The sequence below is a fragment of the Lathamus discolor genome, chromosome 15 (assembly GCF_037157495.1).
Source record: "Lathamus discolor isolate bLatDis1 chromosome 15, bLatDis1.hap1, whole genome shotgun sequence".
Classification (NCBI taxonomy): domain Eukaryota; kingdom Metazoa; phylum Chordata; class Aves; order Psittaciformes; family Psittacidae; genus Lathamus; species Lathamus discolor.
Genome location: NC_088898.1, coordinates 8,421,864 through 8,444,510, shown reverse-complemented (window position 1 = coordinate 8,444,510; position 22,647 = coordinate 8,421,864). Strand labels below are relative to the sequence as shown.

The window sequence follows — 22,647 nt, the reverse complement described above, 5'->3', positions numbered from 1 at the left end:
TTAGTGGAATGAGGTAACACAAACCCAACATAGGATGCGGTTTAAAGTATTGGTTCTTGAGCCTGACAATCTTTCTCATTTTTCAGTTGTGTTTTTCTGATGGCAGTCTTGGTGAATTTAGTGTTGGCAAAAGATGATAGACATAGGGAAGATGGAGGCTTGAACCTGGGCAGTGAATGTCAGCACGTGTTTTTGTCTGCTGCACCTCTGCCCTGGTCCCTCTGGTACCATCGGGTGGGTTCTAGGTGAGGTTTTCAGGAATGAAGGCTCATAGGATCCCAGCCTGGTTTGTGTTGGAAGGGACCTTAAAGCTCTTCCAGCTCCAACCCCTGCCACGGGCAGGGACCCCTTCCACTGGAGCAGCTTGCTCCAAGCCCCTGTGTCCAACCTGGCCTTGAGCACTGCCAGGGATGGGGCAGCCACAGCTTCTCTGGGCACCCTGTGCCAGCGCCTCAGCACCCTCACAGGGAAGAGCTTCTGCCTTAATTTTAACCTGAACTTAGTTAAACTTTGAGTTTAACTCAAATATCCCCTGACCTTAACCTAAATCTCCCTTGTTTAAGTCGTGACGTTCTCCACCAAATCACATCAGAGAAGGCAATCAGAAGGGATCAGATCAACTTGATAACCTCGTCTATACCTGACAAGGTTGGAAAAAGAACAGTTATCACTGCAGCCCGGTAGAAACTTAGCAGTGGAACATGTAAACATCAACTCCTATTTAAATCCTTCACTTCCACTGACTCAATTGGAAAGGTGGGCTCCAACATACCTATATAGCTCTTGATTTTGGATTATTTGCCTCAATCTATGCCATTGGGCTCATCACTCCACTCACCTTTAGCGAGAGCTGTCTGTGTTCCCCATGAAGTCATTGCTGTAAATTCCATGTACAGCTTTTCCTACTAAAAGCTGGCAATCCATTATTTGCCACAAAGCATGCACTGTTTTGGAGCACATGGCATTTGAAGGGCTGAAATATTGTGAATGATCCTAACAAAGGTGATTTCATTTGTTGTGAACAAAAAGCCTCCTTATTTTTCATCATTTAGCGAACTATTCTGACAACAACTCAAATCTGATCACATTAAAATCACTCCAGTGTTGTTTTAGTGATGAGCTGAATTGAAAAGAGTTTGGTATCCTAGAAAGAGTTGCTAACCTTTCTGGGCAGGTCCTATTGCTTTTTATAGCAAAGGGAACCTTCCTGTATAAATATTGTGAACTCTAGAATTTAAGGAGATTTGTATTGTGCTATAGAAATGTCCTTTAGAGAATTAATTTTGAAGCCCATAGGTTTAAATGTTTTCCAAAAATAGCACTGAACATACACAGGGCTTTGTGCTTCTGTGCCTATTTAGTTTTGGAGAATGTTTTCATGTATTATTTGGTGCGCTTTTCTTTCTCCTCGTCCTTTTTTAAAGCATCGGTGGCAAAGGAATGAAAGGAGGCTATTTTTTGCTACAGGATAAATTTTGATACTTCAATTCCGGGTTTTTTTGCCTCCTGAGGAATTTTCTATTTTGCTGAGATTCTTAACCAGGTCATTCCCGTATTCATTGGTTTAATTACCTGCCTTAGCAGTGGATCCGAGCTGCCATTTCAGCAGTCCAGTTCAGTTAGTGTGTCCAATTCTGTGCACAGATGTACTCCTGCTATAGCAAGCAGTTTTCAAGCAAGCATGCATGAAATATCCTCCAATACAAACAAGGTTATAGTTTTCTCAGATCCAGTTCTCTGCAGCTTTTCTAGCTGTCCATATGATGTTTTCTGTTTCTCGATGCTCGTGGGCAAACAGGGTCTGACACTCGATAGCGAGCTGTACTGCATCACAGGGATCTGCTACCTATCACTGGAGAACAGGGTATCACCTCAAAGAGCAAAGGGAAGTTTTGAAAACCCTGTTAAATGCATTAACAACGAGCTGGGGATAAAGTCAAAACCCTGCTTAGACATTTCAATTGAGAGTTGCCATACAACTATAGCCAGTGGTGGGTCTTGGCTGAAAATGTATTTACACATTAAGACAGATAGAGATGGATTTCACTAGTTTAAATGCAGCTTTAGTGCAGACGAAAGCAATAGGGGGTGGCGGGGGAAGCACAGGCTGCCACTACCCTCACATATGGCAGTTGTTTCCTCTAATGCTTGCTATATTATATTTATTTCATGCAGTGACATATCACAGAAAGCCAAAAAAAACCCCAACCTGCAGCTTTTAGTGAGGGCTGTCCTCCAATTTCATTGTGTTTTGCGTCGGTTTTCTTTTTCCTTCTGCTTTTTATCTGTCTGGTTTCTATTTTCCACTCTTTCTGTTCTTTCCTTCTCTGTTTTGTCTTGTCTTGTTTTGTTTCTTTTTTGCCGTTTTTGAGGAATCTCAGTTGCACTGAGAAGCCTGGGAGGTATGAGTGGAATGTTTTGATTTAATACATCCCTGCCTGAACTTTTCTTTGACAAATCAATTAATATCTATGGATTTTGGGGGCAGAGGACTGCCTGGCACAGGGAGATGAGGCTACTGTGAGGATGGGGAAGCTTGGCAGCACGGCTGGGATCAGGAAGGGAGGGCTCTGGAGTGCTTGCTTCAGGTGCAAGGGGATGACAGGTAAAGTTATGAGATTCTTTCAGATTCTGAGCTAAGCACCTGACTGGAAAGCCTGGATACATCGTCCAGGTAGGCAGGAGCTCACCTTGCTCTGCAATGCCAGGTCTGAACTCCAGGTTTAAGCTACAATCTGCAGTCTGGTAGAGGTTTGTTCCGATGCTGGTCTTGTGTTTGGACTGATGTAGTCTGGGGCAGGACTTAGCCTTTGACTGCTGATGTACGAGTGATCCCAAGGACCCAAGAAGAGGTGAGGATCGGGTACCTGCTGAGGCTTGGGAGCATTTGAGTCAAGGAGCCTGCATGCTGTTAGGATAAACTGCTAAACTCAGATCTGCTGCTGAAGGCTGTGATGGCTCCTGTATGGAGCCCCACTTGGCTCCATACCTTGTGTGCATGGGGCTCCGCAGCTGTGTTTTTCAAATGCCATTCAAATGAAAGCAGAAAGGGGAAATCCCATTTCACTGGGAATCGCTCTCAAATGCACAGAGAAGCTTTTCCTCTGAATCCTGTCTTTTGGCTTTCTTGCTGCAGAATGACACACGGCATCTTTCTCTTGATCAATTTGTTTATCGTTTCCTTGATGATCGTCTTCAATAGCAAGACACGACAGGTTTCTGTTGTTAATCCTGTTAGTGCTGGCATTGGAGCAGATATTTAGTTTAGGAAAAACATTTGGGTTTGCTAAACTTTCTTGTAGACGATGCCTGTGAATACCAAAACATGGTCTGATATGTTTGAGTTTTCTAGACTATTCCCAAGCAGTGTATTTCCATCTGTCTCAGTCCTGCTGCTTGTCTCTCCCCATACATATGTGCCAGCACCAGACTTCCCTTCTGGCTTTCCCTTGCCTGACTGCACCCTAGGGTTGCTGAGCGAGCAGAGCCTTTTTCTCCATGCCCACCTCCCGGACCCACCTCTCCATCAGTGGCTGATGCCAGCCTGCCCAAGGGAGCCCACCCTGATGCATGGGGCTGGAGCTGCTTCTGCTGTGCTCCTACTCCAGGACAGCAGATAATGACTTCTCTTCTCTGTAATGTTTTAAAAGTGATGTATGACCAGAGGAAAATGTCAGAGCAGAGCACTGGAAGACTGATGACCCCCCATGTATCTTCTGAGCAGGTACCCAGCTAGCAGAGGCCCCATATGCAGTCCCCCTCCCCTCTCTGCACCCATGCATGCTATTTGTCTTGTGGGGAAAACATTAGTAGGTCTAAGAGGGTAGTTCAGGCTCCAGAGCTCACCCAGTCCTTGACCTCTGGGCTGAGACTGGGCTCTGGAGTGGTGACTAATGAACAGCAATTGCAGGGGTGTGTTTTGTGTTGTGGCTACATGCCTCTGGGTGGAATGTATCTGCTAATACATTATATTAACCTGTATGGTTACGAGGGCAAGGGACCCCTCTGTAATAAGCAAGCCCCTACCTTTGCCATCTCTGAGTTATATGATTCTCCGGCGCTGTTGGATAAGTTTTGGTTCAGTGAGAGAGTCTTGTCTTCTTCCCCTGTCACCCTCCCGATTTGGTCTTGGCTGTTCTGCGAGCCTGAGTGCTCCTGTGTGTCCCAGTGATGGATTTGAGGTGGCCTCAGTGGATGTTAGCGTGGGCTTGTGGGTTCTGTCATGGATACAGCTCTTGGGCTCCAGACAAGGAACAGGCTGCGAGGCAGCCCAAATGAACTGAAAGTGCTCAGGGATGAATAAAGCAATGACCCTGTTGTCCTCCTGCAGGTCATAAACCAACTACCAGTAACTGCAAATCAGTAGGAGGTGCAGATCATCAGGAATATTTCCCTTCCTAGTCAGTTGACTGCATGACTTGCTCCCTTTTCCCTCCCAGAGAGAGCCAGGTCTCTTTCATTAGTATTTGACCCTGAAGTACCGGAGGGTGTATTTGGGTGAGCTGGTTTGGGAACCACATCACACATCTTGCACTCTGGAAAACCAAGGGATCTCCCTGTGCACTTTCCTGGGTTTTACCTGTTTTTTCCAAGAGCATCATTTGGTGTCCCCTCTTTCCTCCTTGGGCAAACAGTGTGGAAGCATTAAAACCAGTGTTCTGCAGTTCTGGGTTTCACCATCGTGGTTTCATTGGAGCGTCTCAAATCTCTGGGTGAACAGGCTTTTAAAATAGGCATTATTTTAACCTCCTCAAAGGAAAGGGGAAAGTGAGGCAAAGAGGTTTTGTGTTCTTGTAGGGATTTTAAACCTATGCAAGAGGGGCAATGGGCTCCAGGCAGGGCTTTTGATATGCCTGGAGGCCCTGGGGAGGGTACTGGGAGCTCACTCCTGCCAAGGACACTCAGGGATGCCCCTCAGTTATCTGAGTGGTGTGGGTCTGTCCGGGTTTGGTGCTGTGGGCACTTGCTGGGACCCAGGATGTCCTTCCTCCTCTCAGGATCCTTTGCTTTAGGCTGTGAGTTTGCTGCCCCCATCAGTCTGCTGATTCAGGAACCTGCCTCCTTCGCTTGTGCGGTGCTCTCCTGTAGCACATGTGGCCCTGCAGAGGTGAGAGGTAGAGGGTCTGGCCCCACAGTTGCCCCATGGGACCTCCTTGGGTGCCCTGTGCACCCTCACATATGCCACCTTGAGTCACAGGGGTATGACCCTGGAGTGGCCACTGGGCAACACGTAGGTGAAGTATGTGGTGGTGCTCTTCGTGCACAGGAAGGATTTCATACAGGCAGACCATCCTGAACACCCATTATTGAGTGTACAGCCCAAATTAAAACAGCCCCACCAAATCAATCAGCATTTACATGGTTTAATTGAAGAGGACGAATGTGCCCCATCACTTACATCATCTACCGGCTCTTTTTGCTCTCACTGCAATGGTGTAGAGATTGTTACCCATCCCCAAGAATGTATTTCAAGAATGTAATGAAAACAAAAAATACAAAGAATATGTAACTTTTCTGGAAATATGATATTTCATGAGGGAAATTTGAAGGATAAAGTAACCGAATTCCAGGCAAACAGGCATCAGTATTGTTAGGAAAAACAGCTCTCTGCAGGGCAAAAGAGAGTGGCATGCCAGGTTTAAAGAGGAATTTACAGCCACTGACTGCAAATTACCTTATAAAATTCCTGATACCTTCATGAAGTCATCAATTATGTGTTTAGTCTTGATTGTCATTTATTGCACTTCCTAATTGTTCAGTAAACATTTCTGGCTTAAAAGCTGTATTTCAAACTGACATGAAGCTGGTTTATTGAAGTAGATTGCCAGAGTGTGTGGTTTATGTGTGGGACAATGGGAGAACCAGCAGTAGAAGAGTCTCTTATCCACTCATAATGGCAACATAGTGCTGGTGATCGGAATTCTGGTCAAGTTAGTGTAGTTGTATGGAATTATGAGTATGCAGGGAATAGTTATAAAGGACCCTTAAAATCAGGGTTGTTCTTAGTGCAGAGTGTGACAGTAAAGGTAGCTCACAGGCTTTGAATCATTTGTCCTTTTTTAAATGGGTGGAGGAAGGACAGATAGAGAAAACATGTAAAAAACTGCGGAATTTACACCGAGTCCAAATGAGGTCTTCTGTTAAACCCTTTCCAAGGCACAACATGTTTGGCATATTTGGATTGTTGGGTTTTCAGTTATTGGCATTTCTTCATTTTCTTGGGCTTACGAGGAGCTGAAGCCAAGTTCCACCTGATGCAGCCCCTGTCTTGGTTGTGACACCAAGCGAGTGTCTCTGTCTCCTAAGTGAAATTTGACATGGTGGGATTCACAACCCAGAACGCCCGAATCCCTGTTTCTTTGAAGCTATCCTTGGCTCTTTGGGTTTCATTCCTCGCTATTCTGTGGAGGCAGTGTGATTCCTATCATACCATTGTTGATTGCATAAAATATTCCCTGAATCCAACACATTGCCTTAAAATCTGGTGTCTGGGCCCTGTCTGATTCTGAGCAGAGTAGCTCTTGGATTGCGTTTCCATCCTCAACCCAAGCCAAGTTCAGGGAGACTTGATTGGGATATCGGTGAGGGGTAAGAGCCATGCAAATCTCTGCTGTGATTGATGGAGTGGTGCTCAGTGAAGACAAATATGTACAAATACTTGCCCAAAATAGTAGGGCCTCGATTCAGCTGTAACTGGCAGAGTTTTCAGCTTGACTTTCAAGAAACTTTGTTTTTGATTGACCTTCATGCAAGTAAGCTGAAGAGCCACCGCTGCTTTTCACAAGGAGAGTTTCAAGCAGTGGAGAATCTCCCCTTGTATGTAAAATTAGGAACTTTACTATATCATGAGCGATTAAACCCGACCCCAGGGAGCCCAAAAGAATGTTGTGTGACTTCCTTGCCTAATGAACACAGAACAAATGTGAGAATGTGTACATTCCAGCAAATTGTGTGCTAATTGGCCTTAGAGAAATGCTAAATATGAGGACGAAATGGGAATATAATTTCAACCATATTTGAGAGGTTTTGCAGCCTCCTTGCAAATAAGAGGGGGAAAAAAAGAGTCAAAATTCGACAAAACCATTATTTGTTATGATTTATTCACTCAGCTCTAGTCTTGAACCTGGGAGTTATTGGCAGCTTCAGCTAAGATTCCTGCTGAGTATTTCTAGTTACAATGACTGTATGCAGCATGTAGCTCAACGCTGTTTTTTTGGCATCGTATCATAAATATCTATTTTAATTCTTGTCTATATATGTGCATCTAGGGTTTGGTGTTTTTTCCCTTTTTCTTGTGAAAATGACTCTAGATGCAGGACAATATCCTGCTCCCTTTACTTAAGAGAATACTCCACTCAAGTTCAACAGTAGGATTATTCTCCTTGGGTAGAAACCCCTCTGCCAGAAGGCCTGCACATCACTTAAGTACTGGCTTAAGCAGAGAATAAGTGTCCATCTGTGTAGGGTAGAATTTCAGCTGTTGTCAGGGAAGTTAGATCTGACCCATGGACTTAAGGAATCGCAGATTTACTCCCTATTCCTAAAATCCCGTCTCTTCCACTATCTGTTCTTTACCATTCAGGATTCAAGAGTTTATGGCTTGCATTTTCTTTACATTTTTGTTATGTCTTAGAAAGAAAAGTGATTGAACATGCAATTTGTGCACTAGAGGTGAATTCCAGCTTTTCATACTCTGTTCTGTGAGTAGGAGAAGCTGCACTTTGGGCTTTTCCTTTGTAACAAGAACACCCCAGAACTTGTTGCTAGAGTTGCAATCTGATGCATTGAAGTGTTGCATTTTGGTCACTAGTGGAACTCTTTCCAGTAATATCTACAGAAGAGATAGAAGGTCAAATCTGTTCAAAATGAAATGGTGCGGTGCCATCAAATGGAAACGTTTCAGTCCTTTTCTTTAATGATTTCAGCCAAATCAGAATGTCCTGAAGAAGGGTTGTGATTTCACGGGATTAGCTTTTCCTGCTGGGAAAACTGGAACCTGCGTTATTTAAGTTGAAGCGCATGCTAATCCAGACTCGATGTGGGCGACATTCCTCGGGACTTTGGGGGAGTTGCTGAGTGGAGAAGCATTCCCCAGCAGTTGGTCTCATCCTGCTTTAGCTCTTATTTGAATAGGTTCACTTTAAATTTCTGGAGTTGTTTGATTTGCACTGTCCTCAATGTGTTGAATTGGAAGAGCAAAGTCCAGTACTTCATCTATGATCTTAACTTGTTCCTCCCAAGAAGGCACGTACGCAGAAGCATCCTTTTTGCATCCCTCTGAGCTCTTCAGGACGTTTATGGGAGTTTGTACCGCGGAGTTTGTTTCCTAACTAACAATTTCCTCTTGGTTGTTGAGAGGCTTAATTGCTTTGAGGTCTCCTATTATAAACTGTGTAGATGTTGCCAGTATTTTGTCATGTAAGTAGAGCTGTTGTGGAGGGGAGGTATGTGTGCTTGGAGAGGGGCTGCTCAGCTGTTGTTCCTGTTGGTTTCTGGTGGGATGTTATGGATATACCAAACATCTCTGAAAATGCCACTTGTGCATTCTTGGGTGTTTGTAAATTAGTATAAAACTGAAAAAACACCTCTTGGAAGCCTTGCAAACATGCAGCAGCTCTTTCATAGACTCACAGACTGGTTTGTGCTGGAAAGGACCTTAAAGCTCATCCAGTTCCAACCCCTGCCATGGGCAGGGACCCCTTCCACTGGAGCAGCTTGCTCCAAGCCCCTGTGTCCAACCTGGCCTTGAGCACTGCCAGGGATGGGGCAGCCACAGCTTCTCTGGGCACCCTGTGCCAGCGCCTCAGCACCCTGACAGGGGAGAGCTTCTGCCTAAGAGCTCAGCTCAGTCTCCTCTCTGGCAGGTTAAAACCATCCCCCCTTGTCCTGTTAATTTTCTCTCACTGAAAAAAATACTTTCATTAATTTTATCATGTATATTTTAAGTGTGAACAGTCATAAATAGCTCATCTTAAAAGCGTAATCTGCAAAAGCAGGAAGATTACAGTCCCAGGGAAAGTGGCTTGTATGATTGCTGTTTATAGAGTTCATAGGAAAGCAAGATGTACCAGTTGTTACTTTTGAGATGGAAGAAGAGCGTGATGTGGGTTGCTGGGTCTGTGGATGGATTTGGTGCGACCTGACTTGGTTCTTCTGGACTTCAAAGTGGCCCGTGGCCCGTGAATTCAGAGCATGCTACTGCTAAGTCATTTCCACTCAGAGTATTGGAAAAATCCTTTTTGTTGCCATCAGGGGGAGCCTTTGAGACCTTTCAAGAGGGGAAAAAAAATGTATTAAAAAAAGAAAGGAGGAAAAAAGAAGAACCGTCCCAGCTCAGAACCAGAGATCTCCAAAGCAGCAAGCAGCAGAACCTTACCTGTGGCTCCAACTCAGCTAAAGAAACCCGGGGAGCTGAATTCCTTAGGCTGAAACATTAGCAATATTGAGAGAGGATTTTTTGACTCAAGCTACCAATAAAATTAATGATTTTTTTTTTATTATGATTTAAAAAAAATACAAAAAAAAAAACAAAAAAACAAACCAAACCTAAATCCAGGAGTCTCTGGAGCATTCAAAAGCCAAATCCTGCTCCGTGGCTCCAGCTTCTGGAAGGCAAAATGCTCTTCAAAAAGCTTCACTCTCCTTTTAGCTCCTGATGGTTCGATGGGGACCTTTTTGATGCAACATTTGGATTAGCTGCACACAACTGCACTGAGGGGGACCACAAAAGGGGGAGCCCGGCTGATTGCATAACTTTAGGAAAATACTAAAAGAGCAAAAGGAAGATATAGGAAAAAAAGGAGAAAGAGTGAAAAAAATAAAGGGGAGAAAGAAAGCAAGCGAGCAATTAAAAAAAATATCTGAGACTCAAGTTTCAAGACTCTTTATGTGCTGCAGAGGAGCATAAGGTTTACCAGCAAAGTGCAACGGGGAGTCTGAGAGGAGAAATAGCTCTCTCTTTTGCCAAGAGAGAAAAAAATAGGAATGTGTGTTTTGGACTGGACTGAGCAAGAAATCTGGGGAGCTGGTGGGAAGCGGGGTGCAGGATTCCTGTCACATTGATCCATTCATCTTGATTGTCTTCTTTAAAAGATAGATAAAAGGGGTGGTGGTGGGGGGGAAGTGATAGGGGAAACAAGAGGAAAAGAAAGGGGGAAAAAGCAAACAGCAAAAGTGTTTGAACCTCTGGAGCTATCTGCTCCTTCAAGCTGATTGATTAGTCATGATCCCTGCAGTTTTAATGGGAATCATTCAATTGGGAAGGTGGAGCACCCTAGAGTAGATTAGCATATTCTTGTTTACTCATCTTCTGAGGGGCTTTTTTCTCTTTTCTTTCATTTTGTGGAGAAGAAGGGAGGGGGGGGAGGCTGGGGGGAAGGAGGGGGCTGTGCCTTATGTTATAAAGGAGGCCAAAAAAATAAATAGATTAGAGCATCTTTTGGGGGGAGGGCAATCAGTGGGGCTGAGTCTTGGAGGAAGCTGGGGGGGTTGTGTTGGGGGTTGTTTTGGTTTGTGTGTGTGTGAGTGTGTGGGGTTGTAGGGCTTTTTGGGGTTTTTTTTTTTTTTTTTGGTGGTGGTGGTGGTGTTTTTTTTTTAAAAGAAGGAAGGGAAAAAAAATAAAGGGAAGAAAATCCAGCAGAGAAAAGAAGAGAGAGGAATTCCAGCTGTGGAGGAATAGAGGAGAAGAAGAGAGATAGAGGAGGAAGAAGAGAGGAATACATTTCAAGCAAGAAGGAGTTTTGATTTATTTTATTTGCATTTGTTTTAGGAGTAAAAAAAAAAAAAAAAGAAAAAAAAGAGAAAAAAAATCTATAAGCAGGAAAAAGAGAAAGAAAGAAAGAAGAAAAAAAAAAAAAGAAAAAAAGAAAAGAAAAAGCAACTGAGAAGGGTTATAAAAAGAGCAAATACCAAGAAGGGTGAACAAGAGAAGAAAGTCAAGGCAAGGAGGAGCCCAAAGCTGGCAGATCGGGAGGATTTGCAGGGGAGAAGGGGGGGGAAGATTGGAAATGCAGCTCTGGAGTTTGCTGCTGCCTCTTGCGCTTCTCTGTACAGCCCTAGCGAGTGGACCCGAATGTGGGATGGACGAGCGCTCCCGCAGGGCGCGGAGGGACACCAGGCAGAGCCGCCCGCCCCACCACACTGCCCCGGGCACCTGTGCCACCAGGTTAGCCCGGGGCAGGCGCTCCCCGGCCGGGCTGGAGCCCGGGCATGGCCCCCGCAGGAGGCAACAGCGGGAGGTGAAGGACGCCGAGGAGTCCCTCACCCCGAGCAGGGCGCTCTATTTCAGTGGACAAGGTGATCAGCTGCGGTTGAAAGCAGATATTGAGCTGCCCCGAGATGCCTTCACTTTGCAAGTGTGGCTGAAAGCCGAAGGAGGACAGAGATCTCCGGCTGTCATTGCAGGTAGGGAGTTGGTCGTGCCTGTGGCTGCAGCATCCCTTGTAGGTTTGGGGAACCGGAGCAGCCAGCTGTAGGCGTGCGCGTATGTGTGTGTGCAGTGTGTGTGTTGTGTGCGTTTGGATGTGCCTGGGACACACACACAGGGATGGGAATGCCTGTGCGGACACGCTCGGCTGTGTTGGGTATCTGTGTCTTTGGTGGAACACTGGAGCTCTGCAAAGTGTCTGGAAGTCTGTGCTGGCAGGAAAAGTTATGTAAACTTTTGCATAGGGAAATGGCAGTATCCTGGGTAGTTCCTTTACTCTGTGTGTATAGAATAAGACGGGGATGAGTGAGAGCGCTCTTACGGTGGGTTTTTACCTGATTTTCACGTTGGAAAACTAAAACAGAGCGTTTGAAAGTAGCTTGTGTTGTATGTATGGAAAGAAATGTGTGTGTCTGGTGTGTGGCTGCAGAGAAATGCATATCTAAGGTCCCTATACGATTTCCTTAGTTTTATTAGCTTTTTAGTGTACTTCCCTGTTGCCCTTTCGGAGGCAATGTTAGCGTGTGGTTTCCAGAAAGCTGTAAAGGAACTTTTGGCTATTGTGAAACCTACACTGAATCAAATGAGTTTATAAAGTTCCCAAGCCCTGGACACTCAGTGAGGGCTGGGACCAGCACTGCAGCGAGAGGATGTGTGGAGTGTTTTTGTCTCTCCTTAGAAATGGCAAGTGTAACACAAATGATTGTAAGGTCAAACAGCCCTATAAAATCATTTAGTACTCAAAGCAGCTACCAGCCTGGGCTGGCTGAGCTGAGCAATCATGAGGAATATTGCACTTTTCTTATTTCAGTTTTATGAGCCCATCATGAAGTTGGGTCCTTTCCCCCACTCCCGTCTCCTCTCCGCTTTAGTGATAAAGTGCAGCAAAGTTGTCCTGAAATCGGATACTTTTTGGGGGGTTACCAACCCTTATAAATGTCGCCACATCCATCTTTGCAGTGAAGGAAGTAATAGAAAATGGAAATGCCCTTAGAAGAAAAAAGTCAGAAAGAGAAAGGGGGGGGGGGGGGTAAGAAAGACATGTTTTACAGTTCTTTTGGCAAGGAGATTCCCTGAGAGTACAAAGTTTCCATGTCCTAGGATGCCTTAAAGAGACAGGGAGGATTTCCCCTTTCCCTTTAACTGGAGTCACTTCCTACCAGACGGCAGTGGATACTTGTGCTGTGGTACTGGCTGCCCCATCCCTGTCCCATGCCACCCTCCTCCTGCCATCCCATCACCCCATCCCCGTCCCATGCGACTGTCCTCTCGCTGGAAAGTTGCTTTGTCCTAGGGAAAACACAAACTGAGATGAACTCGGCAGCGCGTCCCCTTCGCTTTCCCCAATCCCAGCTGCTGGGCTTGCCGTGAGGAGGGGGACACAGGGCGTGTGGGGCTGCTGGGGTGGGCAGGGGGTGCCGGGCATGGGCTGGTCCCTCTTGCCTTCAGTAGGACAGGCAGATGAGTGATTTCATGGGTGAAATAGCTTATCACTTGCTTAATTTCCCCTGGTTTTCTCATACTGCACTCTTCTGCTTCCCAATCTTAAGCCCCAGGGCTCCAAGTGCTTCCCTTTCAAGTTAGGAAAGGCAGAATTTGGATTTACAGAGATCTCATCAGTGGCGAGACATAGCCAGCGTAATTCTTAATGTGTTTAATCCAACACCTAAGACCCCATGTCTGTCTTCGGTGCGAGTATCTCTTAATTCGCACAATAGGGAGCCTAGGCAAACACACACACACACAAAGATCATTTGTAGTAAAATACTTTAATTGGACGGGGGAGGTTGCGTTGTTGCCTGTATAAAACACTTGACCCATTTTATGCTTGGAAATAACATTCCACTGTGAAAAATGAAAAGAAATGCCCCAGTTTTGCACGGCGGAGCCTGCAGCTCAGCCCGGGAGGACTTTGGGATTCTATTTGATTTCCAAGCTGCCCCTGCCCCCCTCGCAGGCACTCTTGAAGAGGAGCCAGGTTTGGCTCTGTGTGTAAACACCTGGAAGAGCTCCAAGAGGAACTCACTCGGAGTATCCTCCGCACACCACAGCCTCCCAGACCTGCAGCAAGTTTAGGGAGAGATTACGCTTCCCTCAATGAGGAAGTCAAGGGTTCTGGCTGCCAAAACTCTTGGCTTTCTCATTTTCACTGTTTTGGGATGTGGCAGGCTCTGAAGCCTGGTTCTGCTGTTGAAGTTGCATCTGTAGGACCTCACTGGAAGCAAGAGCAGTTCTGGGTGTTTGCAGGGGGTAGGGACTGGGTCAAATTTGCTGCCAGTGCCAGAAGTGAATTTCTCCCCAGTTTCCATCCCTGTTGCAGAGTGGGGAACTGTAACTGTGCAGCCCTGAGGGAGGGGGCAGAACTGACTTTAGGACACCCCTTTTTCAGAGTCCTCCTTGTATTTTCATCTGCTTTCTGCCCCCAACCTTCTGCCTGTGTCAACTGCTCCCCTTCCACCCCCCTTTCTGGCACTGCAAGTTGCATAGGAGCCCCACGTGCTATAGGGGAAAGCCTGTTGTGTCTGTTCAAAATTTCCTGTTGGACCCAAGTTGTTATCAGCTCCTGCGCCTGAGCCCTGATATAACGGAGCTCTTCTGCTAATCCAGGCTACAGGAGTTTCTGTCTGGAGCCAACTCTCCTTACGTCACCCTCTGCTGCAGTATTCAATTTGTTTTCATAAATGGCTAATTTTACAGCGCTGTTAAGTGGGTTCGTCATCGTGCCGGGCCATGCCCCGTCTCTGATGATAGGCAGCCCTGGGTGCCAGGCTCTGCCAATTTTCACGCCGGTTGGCAGTGATGTTATTGCTGCCCTGGTTGACTTCCCTGCTATCTGTTCTGGCATTTGTCAGGGAAAGCTGTTGGGAAACTGGAAGTCTGACCCATTGATCCGCGTTACGCAAAAGCTCGGCAGCGTGTTCATGTCTGCGCTGTGCTCCACCGGTGCTGCTCTCCCGGCTCTGTGTGTATTCTCCTCCCTCCCCGGGCCACATAGTTCTTGGACAAACACTCCTTGGATGTGCGTACCTACCACCCAGCACAGTACATCCCTCTTGTAAACACACACATGTGCACATGGTATTAATCATGCGAGTTTGCGCGCTTGCCCCTCTGCAGAGCCTTTGAACGCGCCTGTGGTTGTGGAGGAAGGAGTTAAGGGCTGGACTGTGCTCCGTTAGGTAACACACACGCCGTGCAAAATAAGAGGCTTCAAAGCACCGTTGACCTTGCTTCTGTTGTAATCAAAGAGATTTCAGTTCTACTGGGGAAATGCAACTCCATCCTAAGAAACAGGATCCTCCCGAGTCCCTGTCAGTGTGTTTGCTGCTATACGGCTCAGGGGCGGGAGAGCTCATGTTTTCATAGCGATGAGATGTTGACTCTTTACTGGCTGGGAGCTGAGGAGCGGGATGAATGATCTGGAGTAAGAAGGCGTGTCTGCCCTGAAGAGTGAAAGCTGTTTGTGTTTTGGTTGGGCTTTTTTTTTTCCCTTCTCATTTTCATTCTCCTCTGTCTCTCTATTCCTGTGCCTGCCAACAGAGAGGATGATCCCAACTTAATAAAGCTTCGTATGCAAGGGAGTGCCTGTGTTTTCCCAACTTCAGTCCTTGATGAACATAAAACTGCAGCAAAATTCAGAGGGAAAGAAAGGCTAAAATCAGCACAGTGGAGCTCACTGAAAGCGTGTCAGGGTCTGAGAAACATCTGTGCCAGCTCCGATAGCTGGGCAGTTATAAAAACATGTAATTGAGAGTGTGTAGGTCTGTTCCCTCCGCAGGCTATAAGAATAAATGTTTGCTTTGGGGGGTTAATTTGGTTCCATTATGACGTTTGGGAGTCTCATATTGATTTAATACACTTCAGGAGAATCAGTGAGCTGGGTCCTGTCCCCAGAGCTGATCCTTGTAACGGGTCTGTTGGGAACTTGAGGTTGTTTTCAGTAGAGAGTTTACTCTGAGTTTCACTGGCATTAAAATAGCAGGTAGATAGACAGCGCAGCATTTCTCATCTCCAACCGCCTGGTGGTTTTTATAGCCTGAATTTCCTCGGTTTGATCTGTAGTGAAGTATCAGAACGAAGGACTAATAAGTAAGTCAATGTAAAGCTTGTAGTTCTGTCATGTAGTTAGTGCTGGCCTTAGCAGGGTGATGGGCATGATGGGTGCAGTACATGGACCAAAGCTACAGGAACTTGGACACCTGCCCAGCTGTTCCTTCAGGGTGACAAGCCTCCAACACACCATGGCTGAAGGCTGCAGGTAGCGCTGTGGTTTTGGCTTCCCTGTAGACAGGGTCAAATGAGTGCCCACTTCAGGACTATAGATCCGAATGAGGCTTGACTAACAGGCCACGATAAAAACATGGCATAGCTTGTCATTCACTGCATATTTGCATTTGAAACAGCACATTTCCTTCAGGCTGCAGAACCCAGGACAAGAGTCAGAAACTGGAAAAGAAAGAGAGCTTTTTCTTTCCATAAGATATCCGATTTTAACCAGTCTCATTCTTCTGACACATAAGAGGCAGAACAGCACAGTTAGAAGAAAGTTGTGTTTAGTTTTGTTTTTCTTATAGCACTTACATGTAGACTGCTGTAATTATTAAGATGGTAATGAAAGAAGGAAATATGACTGTGTGCATGAAGAATGGTACATTCAGATTCCTAAATGATGTATGGCTGTCTTCTGGAGGCAGAGAGATGTGTCCCAGGCTGAGCTTGCCTCTCCAAGCTTCATTTGGGCCTGATTTATTTCAAGCCAGCCTGTTTCAGTTAGAAAAACTCGTGCAAGGCATAAAGCAAGCTGAGGGGATGGTGCTTGGAAAGAGAGCAGGAGCGGGGTTCTCCCTAGGGATTCATGGAGATGTAGAGCTTAGCTGCGGTAGTGAGGGCAAGAAGAAGCCCTTGGAGAGCCTTTGCACGCTACACCATTGCAGAGAGACAGACTTGGTCAGTGATGCAGGTGCCTGAAAGTTAACACATCAGGTTGAAGCTGCTGTCTTGAGTCTCCACATCACCTCCCACCTGGAGTGCTGTAGGTGTCCAAGGGGATCCTGAGGCTGTGGTCGCACTGAGCAGAGGCAGAGGTGCCAGCCATCAGCCCCAGCCACATGGGACTGTGCTTAAATCCCAAATCCTAGAGAGCACTGCAGCAGCCGGGAGGGAATCCTGACCCAGACCCTCCTGGCCCAAGGTAGGTGCCACTCACCTTTGTCATGAAGAACAGGACCCAGGAGTTTGCTGATGCTGCTCCATTAGCTTAATGTATTTGTTAACCTTTGCCATGGGTGGCAGAGATCCTTGGCCAGGTGCCTTGCACAGTGAAGCATGCCCTGGTCACTGGGGCATGCCAGTGGGTGGAGAAATGCCTTCTTTGGAGTTTGGGTCTGGCTGCATCAGGGCATACAAGAGAGGTGCAGCCCCAGTGTCTGCCTGAGCAGCTTTAATGCAAAAGTGCAGCAGGACCAATGGGATTTAGGGGCTCTCAAGACCCCGGGAGTAACCGAGCACCTTGGATTTTCATTGCTTGTGCTGGCCTGAGCCAGAAAAAGGAGCCAGAATATAGCGGCTTTTTACAAAAAGGCATATTGAAAAAAACCAAAAACAAACCCTTTGGTGGCTGGGGTCAGCTGAAATGTTCCCGTGTAATAGTTTTGCTTCCAATTTTAGCTGTTGTTTTTTTTTTCAGCTTGTCTTTTCCTTTCCCTGATAGAAACTATAGGAGCAGAAGCAGAGAAGGGACCACCTGGGTTGCCAAATTCAGTCCCCTGCAGTGTAAGGGATATAACAGCAGATAATTAGTCCAAACATTCACAGAATATCCACTTTGTAGGTTGTGATATAGCACAGGCCACAGAAAATTTCCCGGTGCTCTATTATAAACCAAAGGTCTTTAGCTAAGACTAAGAGTCACCACTATAATGTAAGACAGGAAGGGAGAAGGGCAGATTGACAACATCTTAAGTACCTCAAATCCAAAGTGTTGGCTTGCAAAAGTGTTAAGTATGGGAAAGAAAAACATTTGCTGGTAGGAGATATCAGCTTTCTTATTTTCAGAAAGTGCAAAACGAATCAGGTGTTTTGACAGTTATGAAACTTGCATTGGAATTGTAAGTTAGAATATTTCCCAGAGATAGTCTGTTTGGATTAATTCCCCTTTTTGCTGAGAAAAATATTGTATCAAACATTTCCCACCCTTCTCTGCCTGGGTGGCAGCTCCTACATCCCGACACAGTGAGAACAAACACGTTCACTTTATTGCGTTTTTACTTCTTCAAATCTTGTATTCCAGGCTCTTCTGAAAATGCATCAGAAAAGTCGTGTTTGATCAAAACCCTTTACAGTTTTCTCTCAACTACATCATCAGGTTTAATATCGTCTTTTTCATCTTTAACCTCCTCTGTCAATACTACCAAATGTTTCCTCTGATACCATCTTTACATGATCAGGATAGATTACACTTTCTATTTCAAATACGCAAAGTATCTCTTCTACTTCCTAGGTTCTGGGCATGTGCTTCATGTGATGTTCTGGGCACAGAGCAATTGCCTGGGCTGTCCTTTTTGGGTGTTTATTTTCCCCAAAATGAGACTTCTAAAAATGAAAGCTTTCCTTCCTTCTGACCTTATCCTTCCATTTTTCTGCTGGCATTGCCCCCACCTTGGGGTAGCTGATATAGATTCATAGAATCCCAGACTGCTTTGTGTTGGAAGTGACCTCAAAGCTCATCCAGTTCCAGCCCCTGCCACAAGCAGGGACACCTTCCACTAGATCAGGTTCATCTGGGTGTGATTCTTAGTTCCATTTCAGCTTTCTGTGGAGAAGAAATGTTTGATTGCTGTTCTGCTAATTTCTGCTCGTCCCTACCTTTCCCTTCATTTTCTCTGGTGTGAGCATGCATGCACGCACACTCACAATTTCCAAAGCACCTTTGATTTTTTCCCAGATCAATAGAGCATTTAAACTGCACTGATCAAGGAAGAGCAGCTTGTTTATTTCCCCACATATCCCGACACAAGTGGCAGCAGATCTTGTAAACTGCTTTGATTTGATGCTAGTGCCTATTATAAAGTTTACTCTCCCCAAAGCCATCCATGAAGTCAAAGTACTTTTACCCTGAACATGAGCAGAGCAGAACTCAAAAAAGTGAATTTTAAAGAGATCAGGAGTGAATATCTATAATATTTATGATCTTATCTCAGAATTTTGCTTACTGCTGCCCTTGTGCATAGTGACCAGAGCAATTCACTTAGCCGAGCGCTGTTCAGCACCCATGAGGTTGTCAGCACCGAGTGAGAACACAATATGTATCATAGAGCTGTGAACAAATATAGATTCAAGTCAGGTTATCCCTTGGTGAGAATGGGGCTGGATTAATGAAGTTAGATTTCTGCAGGCAGCATGGATTTGATCCTAAAGCTGTTCAAGAGCACGATAAAATACCATTGACCTTGGCTGACTCTGGCTCAGGTTCTGATTTCAGTCTTCTGCATCCCTCCCTTGCAGCCTGGACCCTTCCATGGTCCTTGCTTTACCATCCTTTATTTTGCTGTGCTTTCTTGCTTTGGATACAAGAGAAATAAAAATGCAAAGCCTTACTTAACGTCAGAGGAATTGGCCAGGGGAAGGAGCCATGTTTGGTTTGGTTGGTTTTGCTATACTCCAAACCCCACTCTGGCCTCTGTCTCTTTCAACCTTTCTCTTCTTTTCTTTTTTTTTTTCATTTTCTATTTTTTCAGTGTCAAAAAGAGCACTTATTCAAAACACACTGACTGGGTTTCTGTTTTGCTGGGTGATGTAAGTGTGGAACTTTCCTGTCCAATCTCTCCACCCTCTCTTATCACCATCATAGTCTCAGTTCTTTCTCTACTATCTGGTGTCCTTGATTCCCCCGTCTTTCCTTTCTTCCTGCTCCACACAGTTGCTGGCTCCCTCCTCCCTAACAAGCCTGTGCTGTGGGTAACCCCGTGCTCTCTGCAGTTCTCATCTTCTTTTACCATGGGAAGGTGGTTATTCCCTGCTGGCAGAGCAAGGGTGGCCACCAGGTTAGTGGCTTCAGGCAACCGGTGTTGGAAGTGCTGTGGGAACAGAGGGTAAGCAGGCTGTGTGTTTGTGTGCTTAGTCAGGCATATGTGCGTGCGTATTTTCCAGGAATTATTGATACTGTTCTGTTTAATATCCATCCTAGGGGTACACAAACAAGGAGCGAGCGGTTGTTCTCACAAAGAGGGAGTGAGGGTGAAGTGAAACTGAGAAGCATTTGGAGCTGGCCTGGTGAAACAGCATCTAAGAGATGTGATACCAGCTCATGAAAGCAAAACAATTGCTGTGTTAGAGAAGAAAACCACTCTGTTCTCTTGCTGATCACCTCCTGGGGTCTGGTAGGCTTTCCTTGAGTCTTCCTTCTGACTCTTTTATCTCTTCTCTTTCCTCCCTTCTGCTGTGTTTTTCCTCCTTTTCCTTATGTAATTTATTGTCTCTCTGTTTGCTTTAAATCACTTTCCCATATGGATTTCTCTCTTCTGACCCATCTTCCCCTCCCTCATCTGATTCCCAGGAGTCTTGTGTCATCATGGAATTGGGAGAAGAGCAGCAGCCCTGTTCCCGACACCGAGCATCAGCTGCAGTCTCTTTTCCTCCCTCATTTTCTTCCTTGCCTGTTCTCTGCTGTTAGTGTTGGAAGCATATTCACAAAGATCATCCATTGGATTAAGGAAACAGATCTTATCACCATTATTTTGTTTGTTTTATTTAAGACAGGGAAAAGAAATGGCAAAAAAAGGCCTTCACTGTTACCACTATTACTTAGTTTTCAACATAGGGTTTTGCTCCTGCACTAATGTATCCTAGTGCTGTTATTTTCCTTTCTCTTTGCAGTAAGTCAGTGGTTTTGTCATCCCGATAACTGCCTCAAAACATCCTCCTGATGGCTGTGATAAGTTTCTGAGGCGTGAGAGAACATCGCCCTTAAAACCAGGGAAACTGAGGAGCAGAGGGATGCTCTGATCTGACCAAGATGTGTGTTGGTGACAGAGCTAGGAACAGAGCCCAGCAGGGTTGGCCTTTTGTTAAACCTTTGCTGGGCTTTTCAGGGGCAGTGGCTGTTATTCCCTAGCCTAACTTGTTCTCCATGTGAAGCCAACACACCCTAATTCCTGTAGGATGTTTCATTGTGATGGTTCTTCACTGGGTAATGGCTGTACTGGGCTAATGGTGGTGATGAAGTCTTTGAGCTGGTGTCGCACTGCTGACAGAACTGGCAACACAGGGGATAGGAGAGGAAGGCAGCTGGCGTTTGTGACATGAGCTCTGCGGAGATGGCAGAAAATCAGATGGTCTGGAATTAATATCTCTGAACCAGACATGCTGGTGATGTCTGAATCAGCATGAGTTATTGTATTTCTCAAATGGAACAGCGTATGCTGCCCATAATGGGAGAGAAAAGCAAATATCAGCAAAGCCCCTTAGTTCAGAGGACTCGTATTTAAATTAGAATACTTTGATATTCTTTATACATCTGTGCATTGATTAATGTATTGACTTGCTGAAACAGCTTGTAAAATACATAACTGCTTGTCTTCCCAGGAAATGCTGAAAATCTGCCTCTGGACATCACAGCCTACCAATGAAAGGCAAAAGCAACTCACAGTTGAGCAAGCTGCTCTAGTGGAAGGTGTCCCTGCCCATGGCAGGGGGTTGGAACTGGGTGAGCTTGAAGATCCCTTTCAGCCCAAAGCATTCTATTATAGTTAAATACAGACCAAGTGAGAGTTTGCAGAAGGGGCTTTGAGTGCAGTGTGTTAGTGCCCCAGACTGTTCTGGGGAGGGATCATCATCTAGTGCACACCCTCATGGCTAAATGACCCATGGTTCTGTTGGGAGCATCACCAAGGAGGGTGTACATCATACAATCAGCATGATCTTGTTCTGAATTCAGCAGCATCTGTGCTTGTAAAGTCTGAGGTGCTAAGGTTGAAATCTGGAGCTTGCATTACTACTGTCTTACATTGCATCTGTCTGTGGATAAACAGAACAGCCTCTCTGAGGTCAAAACAGCACCCTTCAGCAGTGATAATTTAATGGGAATTATTTTCAGCATGAACTAGACAAGAACTGGAAGCCTGCAGTGCTGTAGCTCATGAATGGAGATGTTCAGGGAGAAAAGGAGTGCTGGGAGAAAAAGCAAATGTTAACTAAATGCATTACGCACATGATTTTGAAACATGTACTTGGCAGAGAGAAGGGTGAGCAGTACAAGCCAGATACTGCTGTTAAACACACCAATGTAAACCTAGAGTAACTCCTTCAGAGAGGAAATCGGGGGGGCTGCTCCAGACCAATGAACATGTAGAATGTGGGGCAGAGACTGAGTGCGTGCAATGGGGAAAGTGAACAAGCTGAGAAGTGGATGTCATGGAGAGCAACCTCCAACCACCGTCACCGCTGTCGATGGTTTCATTTGGGTGTGTAATGGTTACGGTGATGCAGTGGGAAACATTTGTACAATGTGGGGTTGTTTTTACTTTTTGGAGCATGTTCTGTATATACCTATCATAATCCCTTCAGGCTGTGAAATTAGGCCATAGACCAATTGTGCAGCGAGACCTTTGTGTTTTCCAGCAGCAAACACCCTCTGAACTCTACCCTCCAGTCTTGTGGCCCTAAACTCCTTTACCCCCTCCCATACCGTCCCATCTCCAGCAATAATTTCCCCTCCTCTGTTTATAAACAAACACCCTCAGAGGAAGTTCACAGGAAGAACAGTTAGTTAATGAAAATCAACCATGCACGCAGGTCCAGGCTGCGGGTCGGAGCCAGCGGGGTTGCTGGATGTTTCCTGCTCTGCATCTGCTTGTAGGAGTTTCTTTGCCGAGATGTTTGCCGGTCTGTCTCCCTGTGCCTCTTTCTCTTCTCTTCCCTTCGTCACGGAAAACATGAAGAAAAAGGGAGTAGCATTATAGTGTGAACATAGCGCGGACAGTATTCAGGAGCCCTGAGCGGGAGGCTGGCATCAATGAACTTGTAGAAGTTTTTCTTGATAAACCTACAGATTTTGTCTTTTTCTCTTTTTTTTAAAGCCCGAAATCCTGGCTCCTGGCAAAGCTCTTGCTCATGGGTTGTACAAAGGCTGTAAAAGGACTAAAATAGCCCAAGGGGTAATTGTCCTACTATAGCCTGAGCACAAGGGTGGTGAGTCTGGGGTTCATCACTCCTACAGAACCATC

General features: G+C 45.7%; 1 protein-coding gene across 2 annotated transcripts in view; it reads left to right on the top strand.

Moving 5' to 3' along the window:
* Window positions 1-10,843: 10,843 nt before the first annotated feature.
* The window catches only part of PAPPA (pappalysin 1), a 181,638-nt gene continuing 169,834 nt past the window's right edge, over window positions 10,844-22,647 (top strand). For both annotated transcript variants that reach the window (XM_065695845.1, XM_065695844.1), the window contains exon 1: window positions 10,844-11,403. In XM_065695845.1, the coding sequence (XP_065551917.1) occupies window positions 11,007-11,403 (397 nt within the window). In that variant the 5' untranslated portion in view covers window positions 10,844-11,006. The remainder of the gene's footprint in view (window positions 11,404-22,647) is intronic.